The 13,630-nt window shown below is 38.2% G+C and overlaps 1 protein-coding gene across 1 annotated transcript in view; it reads right to left on the minus strand.

The window, feature by feature from the left end:
• Positions 1-12,400, minus strand: part of LYPLAL1 (lysophospholipase like 1) — a 36,471-nt gene extending 24,071 nt beyond the window's left edge. The window contains exons 1-2 of the mRNA XM_055334273.1: positions 12,273-12,400; positions 6,281-6,380 (exon numbers count right to left, since the gene is read on the minus strand). Coding sequence (XP_055190248.1) covers positions 6,281-6,380; positions 12,273-12,366 — 194 coding nt within the window. The 5' untranslated portion in view covers positions 12,367-12,400. The remainder of the gene's footprint in view (positions 1-6,280; positions 6,381-12,272) is intronic.
• Between the last annotated feature and the right edge of the window lie 1,230 nt (positions 12,401-13,630).

Raw genomic sequence — 13,630 nt, forward strand, 5'->3', positions numbered from 1 at the left:
AGTAAAATATATAACCCATTGTGAGTTGGAATTTAAAAATTCTGAAAGCTACTGCATTAGGCCAGGGGTCAGCAAACCTTTTCTGTAAAAGCCACAGAGTAAATATTTTAGGCTCTGTGGACCATATAGTCTCTTTGACAACTACTGATCTCCATTTTATAGCACAAAAGCAACCATAGATAATATGTAAGTGAGAGAGTGTGGTTGTATTCCAATAAAACTTTATTTACAAAAATAGGTGTTTGGCCATATTAAACCCACAGGCTGTAGTATGCTCATCCTATTCTAGACTATCAGATCATTTCAGATTTCCATTTTATTATTCAATATATTCATTATTTTTCTCAGCTTTATGTCATCTGGGACAGTATGAAGATGTCATACTTGAACAGTATGAAGATGTATGTGAAAATAAAACTGCTAACCCAAATAGTCCTTGACAATACAACCCACACACATAGGTCTGGAAAATTTCTTCAAGAATTATCAGCGATTAATCCTTTGGATAATATTTCTACATCCTGCCCACAGGGATACCATAGATTACTACTAATATCTAACATTTATTGAGTGCTTGTTTTATGTCAGACATCATGTTGGGGAATTTACATATATACTCAATAACATCATATATTTTCATGATAACCCTTGAGGTAAATACAATTACCACCTCTATTTTGCATTTCAGGAAGTTGGGACACCATTAGAGAGGTGAAATACCTTGCTCAAGATCTTAAAGCCTATGTAGAGAAATCTTGATTCAGACCCAGGCGGGCTAATCAAAAGATCATATTCTTAACTACTGTACTACAATAATTCTATCTTCAATAGCCTGCTGAACAATGGTATATCTTGGATATTTCCCTGACCTATTGGTCTAACACTGTGGCACAAAAGAGGAGTATTACATTACTGGTTCTTTCTTATACTGCATAAAATCTTAAGAGACCTAAAATTCAAAAAGTCAATGACTGTAAAGGATTTTGGAGATCCAGGCCAATCTGTCATTTTAGACATGCAAATTTTAAGACTTAAACTGATAAATTCTGCATTAATAGCCTTCACAATTTTATTTTAAATGAGAATTAGATGACCTATCTCTAAATGTCTTCATTTTTCCTTCTTAACTGAAGTATTGGTTTCTCAAAGGTTCTACATTGTATAGCACATATCAGATTGCTGATTCAAAGTAATCAGAAGAATAACAAGTGAATTTATTGCTTATATATTACTATTACTTATTACTCTGAATATGTACCACATAACTTTTACTTTTATTAATATATTATAAACTTAAATATAAATGGCACAAAAATGAATAAAATGTAAATGTAACTACACATATTTGCAAAGCTTTTATCCATTAACTAAGCTTAGAATTAATCAACAAATTAGTACTCTGTTCCTGTTTTGATATTTTTATGCATTTTTATTCTCAGTCTGTTATGTGTCAGATGCTGTTAAATTATAAGGTAGATATCATTGTAAAGGCAACAACTTTGTGACCAAGAAAAAATTTTTAAAGAATTTTGAGTGTACAAGGAAAAAAAAATCACTTATCTATCTATATTTTTACCTAAACACATTAGTTCAGTAAACTGCTAAGTTGAATTAGTGATATAGAAAGCACTGTTTATATAATAACTGATAAACCTCAGAGAGCTTCAGTAATAAAATGAGAAAATGTTTTTTTAAAATAAATTAATGCTAAATATTACTGTTAGTAATACTGCAAACTGTCCATTCTTGGAAAACAATTTAGAAAAGTTAACTCCCTAAACAAAAGGAACTGAAATCATTATAAGAAGAAATCATTAAATACAGTTTTAAGTGAAAAAAGGCAGAATTTATAATCATATGTTTAGTATGAACTCACATTTGCACAACTAAATAAACACTTAAGACATTAAAGATATTAAAGATAGGATGATAGTCTTAATAGTGGCCATTTACTTTTTACGATACTTGTGGTTTACTCAAGTTTTTACTTTTAGTTAGGAAAATGTAAAAAGGCTCCAAAATATTGTTCCTCTAGGACAAATTTTTATTAACTATATTTATATAAAATCACCACTAATAGTGCTAAAATCTAAGGGCACTAGGGCCGGACTGATTGAACAGTCTGGAAAAAACATACGAAAAAGAGGTCAGATTGTGAACAGGAGTCACACTACATAACTACCAAACACGATTTAATGGGAAAAAAAATAAGAAACGATTATTTGTGAGACAGAGAATTTGGTCTAAAAATATGAAAATGCTCAAAATGTATTACACTTAATTCACTATGAAACTAAAGAAAGCATCATTACCAATTTCAAAAAGGACAAGAGAATGAAGTATTTAAAGACTAGTAGTATCTAGCGTCCTAACTACTTCGATTCTGGGCCCATGTACTTAAGTCAAAATAATCTTGAAACACATTAAAACAGAAAGGAAATAGCATGTACCAAAACTTCAATGAGATGTAAGATGAACTAAGACTGCAAAATCCTCAATCAATAAGGATGTGGTTCATTTTCGAAAGTGAAATAGTTCAGATCTTGTAACTTTAAATTACATATTAAATAAAGTTTCTAATTGCTCTGAGAGTCTGAGACATTTGGAAGATTTGCTGATTTCTTCACTGTTCACAGAACAAAAGAAAAATGATTTCACACTATTTCACAATGTTGAAATAGATTTTCTAATATAATAAAACATTGAACCAGTTCTTGCTTGTTATACTGGCTCGTTATAAGATCCCTTCCAACATTTAGAAGATCATAAAGTTGAAATGTCTGGAGCCATTGGTAATCCTTGATCAGTGACATTTGATTTCCAATGTGGGAAAGGACCAATGAAATACAGCAGAGCTACAGAATGTACAACTTGCTGAATATCTGAAACAAAATAACTTTTCTAGGGTTCTGGTATTTATGTTTGAAAGCAACAAACATCTTACAAACTTACTTGATTTGTATATTGATAGCAAATTAACTGGCATTACTATCCTCAATTATAATGTGTTTCATTTCACTGTCATATATGATGCCTCTAATCAAGGATAGGGGTCTGAGATGTAATGACCCACAATGTAGATCTTATTTGGACTAAAAACATATAAACACACTCTTTCTGAAAATTTTTGAAAAGCTCTCAAGTTTCTGAATGGAAAACTGCAAAGTTTACTCAATTGTGAGGTTTTAATTTCTCCATTTTAGGAATCTTATAACCAGTGAAAACAAGGAAGCCAAGCTTCACAATCCCATGCTCTCAAGAGTAAATTTTGAAGGAAAGTGGAATTTTGTATTTAATGTTTCTGACCTAGAGTAATTAAATCTAAAAATAAAGAAAGCCCAGTACATAAAGAACTGTTCTTAGGTGCAATCTCAACTTCTTTTTGTATTGATTCAAAGACAATGATACCATTCATATTTTAATTACCTCATATATTTGTTTTTCTAAAATATAAACAGCTGACCACACTGCAACATTTTTTTTTTTTCCCTCTAACAGAGAATCAAGATACTAATCATCTAGTATGTGTGGGAGAAAGGTGTAATTTAAAGCAGGGTTTCTCAGGCTGGGCACTACTGAGATTTGGGGCTGGATTATTCTCTGTTGTGGGGGCTGTCTCTTGCTGTGTAGGACGTTTAGCAGCATCCCAGGTTTCTACCTGAGATGCCAGTAGCCTCTTACGCTGCCTCTCCGGCCAGTTCTGACAACCAAAAATGTCTCCCAACATTGCAAATGTTCTCTGAGGGAGAACCACCTGTGCTTGAGAACTAACAATTTAAATCACTTCATCAACAAAAGAAATCTAACAATTCCAAGCGCTATAATCCATGAGAAATTTAAGTAAAAATGATGATTTGATCTAGGATAGTCGTCTTTAATGTACTATAATATATGGGACCTCCTCTTTAAAGTCTCAAATTATACTGTCACAAATGTTAATTTCTAGCCACATAGAGCTATATAGCATTTAAAAATGCACGTAATTTAACCAGCCACTGAACTTTCACTTTTATTTAACGTAATTTTTAATTGAAGTATAAGTAACATACAGTGTTATATTAGTTTTAGATATAAGTGATTCAACAATTCTATACATTGCTGTGTTCACCATGATGAGTGCAGTCACCATCTGTCACCAAATGTTATTACATTATTGACCATATTCTCTATGCTGTACTCTTCATCTCTGTGATTTATTTACTTTATAAATGGAAATTTCTACCTCTTAGAAATTGTGTCTGCTTCACTGATTCCCCCCACTCACCTCCTCTCTGGCAACCATCAGTTTGTTCTCTGCATTTAAGTCTGTTTTTTGGTTTGTTTCTATTTGTTTTTTAATATTCCACATGAAAATGAGATCATATGGTATTTGTCTGACTTATTTCACTTAGCATAATACCCTTTAGGTCCATTCATCTTGCTGCAAGTGGCAAGATCTCACTCATTTTTATGGCTGAGTAATACTCCAGTGTCACACACGCCACATCTTTATCCATTCATTTATCGGTGGCACTTGGGTTGCTTCCATATCTTCATTACTGTAAATAATGCTGCAATAATAAACCCACAGGTGGGCATATTTCTTTTCAAATTAGTGTTTTTGTTTTGAGTAAATAATTATTTAATAGAAATTTAACTGATCAGCATCCAAATTGAGATGTACTGCACTTGTAAGATATATATACCAGATTTCAAAGATTTAGAATGAATAAAAGAACGTAAATTGTTACTTTAATAATTTTATATTGATTATATGTTGATATGATAACAATTTGGATATAGTAAGTTAAGTAAAATACATTATTAAAATCAATTTACTTGATTTTTACTTTTTCCTTTTTTTAATGTGGTACCAAGAAAATTTAAATTCACGTATTACATTTCATTGGTCAGCATGGTTTAAAATGTTTGACAGCCTGTTCAAACAGGTGACAATGGAAATATATAATATCAAAATGTTACCACGAATTCACTGAAATAGTTGAGTGATTTTATATTTTACTTAAACACAACAGCATCCACAAATAATACTGAGTGCACATGAAGATTTTTGGATTCTCAGAAATATTTCTGGCCTACAGTTTGAGATACACTGGCCTGTATTCAATTTTATCAATTATATTTACATTTAGGATGAAATGAACTTATCTTTCCCATCTCCATAGAAATATCACTGTCTTTCTCCTTCTAAACTTCACTTATTCTGAAAACCAATAGCAAATGACAAGCTCTTTTGACATTTCAAAAACATTCGGTTACAATACAAAAATAACCCCTTGGTTATTAGTCTTTTATGTGCACTACCAAACTACTAAACTACTTTAAGATTATATTGAAATAACTTTTTGAATCTTAAATTTTACAACAAAATTATCATTTTATTGTTCTACCTCTTTCGAGTCTATCAATTGAGGTAAATAAAATCTTAATTGCACATAAGAAGGTCCTTGAAGTTCTGGTTCTGATTCTCAATACAACTTAGGAAAAAAAAAAACACAACAATCAAAACACCAAAATGAATTTGCATAAGCACACAGCATAATTAATAAGAACAAATCAAGAACAGATAATGGAAAATCAGATAGGGATGCACAGCTCAGCACATTAGTTTGCTTACCCAAAAAAAGTATTTGCAAACTCCAGTTAAAAATATGTGCTCAGGATAAAAAGCCTATGCAGATGCTAACTTAATAATTATAAAAAACAGTATGACTTTAAAACTATACCAATCTCCTGTGTATTTTTATTAAACACATCTACTGATTGTATAATCTAAATATTTTATTAAGTAGTCAATATCACATTCCTATTCGGGTTTACTGATTCAAAAAGCTTAACATTGTTTCTAAATCTTTTTAAGTACAGAAAGAATGCCCATGTAACCCTTTGCCAGAGATTATGAACTCTGGCATAACTAAATTATTAGAAAGCTTATATTTGTTAGGAGCAGTTTCTTTTAGGAGTAAGCAAAGGGAAAAGAGAATTTGAAAGATGAGCAATCTTCAGGGACAAAGGAAGCAGAGTTCTATAGGCTGTGCTTAGGACAAAGTCTAAGTTAAGAGCTTCAGGGAATGCTTTACAAAGAGTGAAGAAATTTTTCGTCTTGTAAAACTTGGCCCAATTGTGGAACTGAAAAAAAAAAAAAAGTTCTGGGCAAAAGTACCCCAATTTAAAATATTTTAAATACAGAATTAAGTTTAAAGAACATTTAGCTGGTTCATCTATTTATATACATTTTATGCCACAGTTATACTAAGCAGTGAGATAAATTATTGCATACCTGGGAGGAGCTGTTGGATAAATAATTTTTATGTGTTGGAATGTTAGCTCTTGATTTAAAACCTGCTTGATCCATGTTCTCAATCCTCGTCCAGAATCACCTGATGGATCAGAAAATGTAGATTAAGAGAAATCATTTTGATAACACAGCATATTTAAAAGCAGTCTATGTAACTTTCAAATCACACAGAGGCTAGAACAAGGAATACAAAAAAAATCTCCATATGTAAAAATAACTGCACCACCAATCACTTTAAAGACCTTGTTTTGAGGGATTCCTGCGTGGCGCAGCGGTTTAGTAACCACCTTCAGCCCAGAGCATGGTCCAGGAGATCCAGGATCAAGTCCTGCGTCAGGCTCCCTACATGAGCCTCCTTCTCCTCTACCTGTGTCTCGGCCTCTCTCTCTGTGTCTCTCATGGCTAAAGAAATAAAATCTTAAAAAAAAAATAATAATAATAATAAAATCTTAAAAATAAATAAATAAATAAAGACCTTGTTTGAGTTTTCAGTTTCTTGTTTGATTAAAGGGTATAACAGGCACAAATACATGAAGTAAATTATTTTTTTCTAAACAAAATTCTTTCTGTATCTGATTTTAAATACTGTCATTTCTCATCTTACTCATAAAAACAGTAAATTTCTGAGGTGTATATAAACTTTTGTAGTTGAACAACCTAAAGCAATTTTCTTGGTAGAAATAACCAAATCTTTCAAAAGGGGTATTCAGCTTACTTTAACTTGAAGAAATCTTTCTTTTTTATTTTTTTTTTTAAATATTTATTTATTTATTCATGAGAGACCCACAGAGAGAGGCAGAGACATAGGCAGAGGGAGAAGCAGGCTCCCCACAGGGACTCGATTCCAAGACCCCGGGATCACGACCTGAGCCAAAGGCCAATGCTCAACCACAGAGCCACTCAGGCACCCCTCACTTGAAGAAATCTAAATTTAAATTTGATAACAGGTTTACATCACGTAAAATATTGATTATACATCCCAAGGCTGAAAAATAACCAAAATCCATGTAAGAATTAATGTATGGATATTTCCATAAAAAAAAAAAAGGAAGGTAATACAGGTCCATGTTATGTGGTCTTGAAGAGGAAATTTTAAAGGTAACAACTTTTAATTTTTTAAATCAGTTCATTAAGACATCAACTAAAAATATATCTACTGAATACCTATTATAATGTGTCAGGTGCTGTGCTCACTACTAGAGAGGCAATGATGGCAAGATGAGGAAGAAAGAGTCCCTAATCTCACTGAGGATACAGTTTATTATGAGAAACAGACATAAGTCAAATAATCATACATAAATATGAGAGACAAATGTAACCACAGCGAAGATGAGACACTTGGTGCTGCCAGGGTTTATTATATTCAGAACTGACCCAGCTAAGGAGTTCGGGGATACAATTACTAGAATAAAAGCTCTGTGAAGCAAAGTTCATTTTGTATTTTACCCACTGAGTTATTTATTCATTTAATACTTAGATCACAAATGACACAAACTGACACAGTTTTCAGATCTACAGGATGGTGAAAAGTGAAGTGCACAAGGAAAGAGTATCTTGGACAGAATATGGCAAGTGCTAAGATTCTTTAAAGGAAGGGGGAGGAGGATACTAAAGAATGAGAAAGAGCAGGGAGTGCAAGATGAGGCAAGAGAAACTGTGGGGATGTGACAATTCCTAAGAGCATGGAGCTACTTTTTGGCAGAAAGGTGCCATCTTCTAAGGGTCACTCTTGCAGCTGTGTGGACAGGAGGGAGGGACAAAAGTGGGTGTGGGGAGATCAATTAGGAGCCTACTGTTCAGGTGACAGAAGCTTATATTAGGGGTCCAGCAATGGAATGTACAGAATTAAGTCTTTATTTTTTAAGATTTTATTTACTCGTGAGAGACATACACACAGAGAGGCAGAGACACAGGCAGAGGGAGAAGCAGGCTCCATGCAGGGAGCCTGATGTGGGACTCGATCCCAGGTCCCCAGGATCATGCCCCGGGCCAAAGGTGGCGCTAAGCCACTAAGCCACCGGGGCTGCTGGAATGTACCAAAATAGGTACAAGGATACTTAGAAGATAAAATTAATAGAGATTGGTAAGAGGTTCATTATGATGGGTTAGTGGTGGAAGGTTTCAAGGATAACCGTGAGGTTTCTGGCCAGGACAAATGAATGAACAATAGAACTACACATTGAGACAGGAAACACATGAATCAGTAGGTCTATACTTGCTCTACTGCCTACAGGGTCTTCTACCCGGAGATGAGCAAAGTATAGCCAGGTGGAAGACAAACGTCATAAACTATGAATGGTTTTTACATTTTTAAAGAGTTGCTAAAAAAAAAAATAAATAACAAGGATTGAAAAGGGAGAGTAAGCAGAAAAGAAAAATGTCAAAGAAACCTATCTGGCTCACAAAACCTAAAATAGTTGCTATTTGACCCTTTATGGAGAGTTTGCTGACCCCTGCCCCACACCATCTGTGCCAGTACCCTTTTGAAGATCCTGGCCTACTCATCTCACTCCAGGCACACACACCTGACTGCTGTTCCATGAATGTTAGGGAACCTACTTCAGGGCCTTTGTCCTGGCTTCTCCCTCATCCACAATAAGTCTAACCCAACATCCACATGATTCCCTCACTCAAGTCTAGGTGCTGAAGTGTCACCCTCATAGTGAGGCCTACTCTGACCACCTTATCTAAAACTATCACCCCTGGCACCTCCCATCCTCTTCGTCCTACTTTTTTTTTCCCCCCATTGGACTTCTACCCACTATATAAAATTTCCTCCACTGGAATGTAAGTTCCACAAGAACAGGAATTTTTGTTTGTTTCATTCATCAATATATGCCTAGAGCCTAGAACAGTGCCACTGCTGGCCATATAACAGATACCTCTTGAATGAACAGATTAATGAATGAACACTTATTATGCAGGTGGATAAACATGTCCAGAGCACAAAGGAAACCTAAAATAGAGACACAAATTTATGTCATCGTATGGTGGAAAAAAAATAGAATCCTCAGGTATATATGCACATTAGCCTGGAGAGAAAAATGCAAAATGAAAAAAGAGGTCCTAGGACCAAATTCTGAGGAACCCCAACATTAATGGACAGAAAGAAGAGGATGAGTCTGAAAAAAGAGGTCCTAGGACCAAATTCTGAGGAACCCCAACATTAATGGACAGAAAGAAGAGGATGAGTCTGCAAAAGAAATAAATAGGTAGAAAGAATCAAGTGTTTCCAGAACACTGAATGTTGCTGACAGTTCAAATAAGATGACTGGAAAACATTCACCACATTTAGCAACACAGAGGTTACTAGTAACTTTAGTGACAGTCAACTTAGTTCACTGAGACTGACTATAAGGGTGGAAAGCAAAATACCATGGTTCGGGTCTGTGTGAACCTTATGGTGTAGTGTGGAATATAGACATTAAATGTGGTAATTACACATATGAAAATACCATTAAAAGAAGAACCATAATGTTCTAAAGTAGCATACAATAGAATGACTTAATCTAAGTTGGGAAGCTGAAAAAGCTAAATTAAACTATTGTTTTTATCATCCTGAAAGAAAGTACCTCTTTGGTATTTTAGGAGTAGGAAAGGCTCAAACTAAGTTGGCTATATATTACATTCCCATATGTTTTTCTATGGCTGCCATATCTTAGCAGAGAACTTCAGCCTTTTAAGATTAAAAAAAAAAATCTGCCTCTAAATACACTTTTTCAACCTTGAAAAGCAAAACTTAATGCTACAAAGTAACCTCCAGTCATCCATTCACAAGGTGCACTTTTTAAAAAGCCAGCACTTTATTTTAGGAGCTTTGCTAAGACTGTTAAAACTGGTCTGCCCGTATTCGGATTAACCAGAACCCAAGCATCTATAACATAACCACATAAAGTCAAAGGTTAAAATCGGACTTCCAGTAAGGGTTTTAATGTACTGCAATGGAGCTCTAACTATAGAGGAATTGCATTTCATTTGCATAATTGGCAGAATTCTTTGGATAAATTCTTTGTTCCAAAGTACAAAGGGAAAAAATACATATATTTTTATATTGTACAAGTCTGGGCTTACAACCTATAAAAAGGTCAGTAATTTGAAATTGAAAAGAGTAAGGATAGTACTTTAAGCAAAGTGGCCATGGACCAAAGAAAAGTCTAGGAGTATTTCCTAAAGATATTATGAGATAGGAGGCAGCCGGGATGGCTCAGCGGTTTAGCGTCCTGCAGCCCAGGCCGGGATCCTGGAGACCCGGGATCGAGCCCCACGTCGGGCTCCCTGCATGGAGCCTGCTTCTCCCTCTGCCTGTGTCTCTGCCTCTCTCTCTCTCTCTCTGTCTCTATGAATAAATAAATAAAATCTAAAAAAAAAAAAAAAGATATTATGAGATAATCAGCTTATTTATTACAAAGACTACAGCATCAGGGCATTTCTCGATGCTTATAAATGAACACCCCTGGAACCCCAAACAGTACCAGGAATAATAGTCTCTTAATTGTAAAGCATTGATGTCCTCTTAAGACATCTGGCTTCATCTTCTAAATATATTTCATCAGCCAAGTCTTTCCCTTTCAACATCTTTGGCCCATTTCTTCCCTATTTCCAAAATGATACAGCCTAGCTCAGAGTTGTTCCGCCTTACCCCTTCTGGGGGGGTCAGAGAGATCTGGGTGCGGATCCTAAACCCACTACTCTCACAGAAACATCAAGTGGCCTTGGGCAAGCTGTTCAACTTCTCTGGACTTGTTTTTAAAATGAAAATACTTCCCACAACTGGCCCATTGGAGGCCTCCCCTTTGTACCTTCCCAATCCCCTCGCACTAACCAACCACCATCCTCTTTAGGCCTACAGAAGAAGTCTCGGCTTGAGAGCCCACGTTCTCGCTCAAATCCGACAAGCTCTTCATCTTCCAAATGCTTAATAGGCCTAACCACAGTTTTCTCCTTACGATCCTCTTGGCAGTAAATCACGCACCATCTTGTGATCTCCCATCCACTGCTGACTCAAACTAATTGAATTGTTTTTGTTTTTTGACTTTAGGTAGGCGCTCTGAGGACACGGGCTGCATCTCATTTCTTTAAAAAAAAAAAAAAAATTCCCAAGAACTCACCCTGGGCCAGGCACTAGGGATGCAAAGATTAAAACAAGGGTCCTTTAAAAATAAATAAATAAATAAATAAATAAAAATAAAAGACAAGGGCCCTTCCTCTTGAGGAAGGGAAGGCGAAGTGGGGAGGACAGGCCTTAAGCAATTACAGATGAGGGTGAGGAGTCCTACAAAGAATTAAACGCCCTAAGGGCAAGCGGTGGAAGGAGACCATCTCTCTCCGGGCTGAGATGTGACCTTGTGCTCCATCTCGGGGGTTTAAGGACAAGAGGGGGAAAGAGGAACAGGCAGAAGGAGCAGCAGGGCCGACAGGACTGGGAGAAAGCGCTCCGACCCTGGCACAGGGCCTCGCACAAAGGACATAATCCATGAACCACTCCAGTATCTCCCCCGTCTGCAGGAGTACGAGGCTGGAGGAAGAAAGTGGCACAGAACCAAGGCGGCTGAAAACCCCAATCCCTAATAGCTGGCCCTGGAGAGTACTAAGTGATTTATGTGTCTCTTGCAGAAAACTTACCTTACTAACTCGCTCTGTTTAGACTTGAGGGAGAACCGGGGGGGGGGGGGGTCGGGGGAGGAGAGGGGGGCACGGTAGCAAGGGCTGCAATGGAGACAGTGTTGTGGATGGGGGGATGGTCCGGGGGGCACGGGGGCCACCAGCAGGACGACGGGCCGAGCACCGCCAGGCAGAGGGCACCCGCGGCGGGGAAGGCGGCGGGTCCCCCCGCGCGGGGCCAGCGAGCGGGGAGGGTCGCCCTCTCCGAGTCCACGAGCCCTGGGGTGGGGGTGGGGCGACTCTTCCACGACGGCAACACTGGGGGACCCGAGGGCAGGACGCTCCCCAAGGAGAAAACTAGGGCGTAATCCACCTGAGCCGTGCAGGAAGATCAGAGAGGCGCTGTGCCTCCCGGCCGGCGACACCACACACCGCTGCAAGCGGACGGAACCCGACACAGCCGCCATCGCTGCCGCCAGAGGAGTGCGGGGCCCCCGCCCCTCCGCCGCGGCCCCGCCCCTCCGCCGCGGCCCCGCCCCTCCGCCGCGGCCCCGCCCCTCCGCCGCGGCCCCGCTCCTCCGCCGCGACCCCGCCCCTTCGCAAGCCCCGCCCCTCCTCCGCGGCCCCGCCCCCCGCGGCCCCGCCCCTTCGCCGCGCGGGCCCGCGCACGTTGGGACGCAGGGGGCGCTCCTCGGGCCGCGCATGCGCCCTGGGGCTGCTGCAGTTCTGCCGCTCTGGTCAAGTCAGAGGCGGGTTTTACAGCCCTGACGCTTTGGTTATGCGGAGGGTGGTTTTGTGCAGGTGACAGCTTTTCGGTAAGCCTAAACGGCCTATTTATTTACTGTAGGATTTTTAGCAGCAATTCCAGAATTCAGGATTGCCTTTTTTTTTTAAAGATTTTATTTATTTATTCATGAGAGAGAGAGAGAGAGACAAGCAGAGGGAGAAGCAGGCTCCGTGCCGAGCCCGACGTGGGACTCGATCCCGGGTCTCCAGGATCACGTCCTGGGCTGAAGGAGTCCCTCAACCACTGAGCCAGCCAGGGATCCTCAAGATTGGCTTATATTTATGTGGAGAATTGGTGTATTTGTCAGATTGCAGATATTGGTGTCATTTTGCTCAGAATTTAGCAGATATAATCATATTTGACTTTCCGCTTTTGGGCCTTGAACAGGACGTTTGTGACTTTTATATTCAAGATGAGAAGTGTTGTAATAGCTCTGTAGTTTTAAAGAAATGGTTCGCACAGCAGTTCTAAGGAGGTACCATGTCACACCCACCAAGGTGGTTATTATCACAAAAACAAGAACAAAATAAATGTCGGTGGTGATGTGGAGAAATTGGAACTCTTGTGCATTGCCGATGGGGAGGTGAAATGGTGCAGCAGCCGTGGAAGCAGTTCAGTTGCTCCACAAAAAGTTAAATGGTTACCGTATGATCTAGCAATTCTACTTTGGGTCGTGAAGAAATGAAAGCAGGAGCTCAAAAAAGATGTTGGCATACCAGTGTTGGTTATTCACGGTAGCCAAAAGGTGGAAGCACCCCAACTGGCCATCAATGGATGGATGGAAAACAAAATGCAAACATGTGTAATGGAGTATTATTCAGCCCTAAAAAGGAAAGGGATTCTGATACATGCTACAATTTCCATGACCCTCGGAAACACTATACCAAGCGAAATAAGCCAGACACAAAAGGATAAATATTGAATGATCCCACTTAGGTGAGGTT

Source organism: Nyctereutes procyonoides, unplaced genomic scaffold (assembly GCF_905146905.1).
Source record: "Nyctereutes procyonoides isolate TBG_1078 unplaced genomic scaffold, NYPRO_anot_genome, whole genome shotgun sequence".
Classification (NCBI taxonomy): Eukaryota; Metazoa; Chordata; class Mammalia; order Carnivora; family Canidae; genus Nyctereutes; species Nyctereutes procyonoides.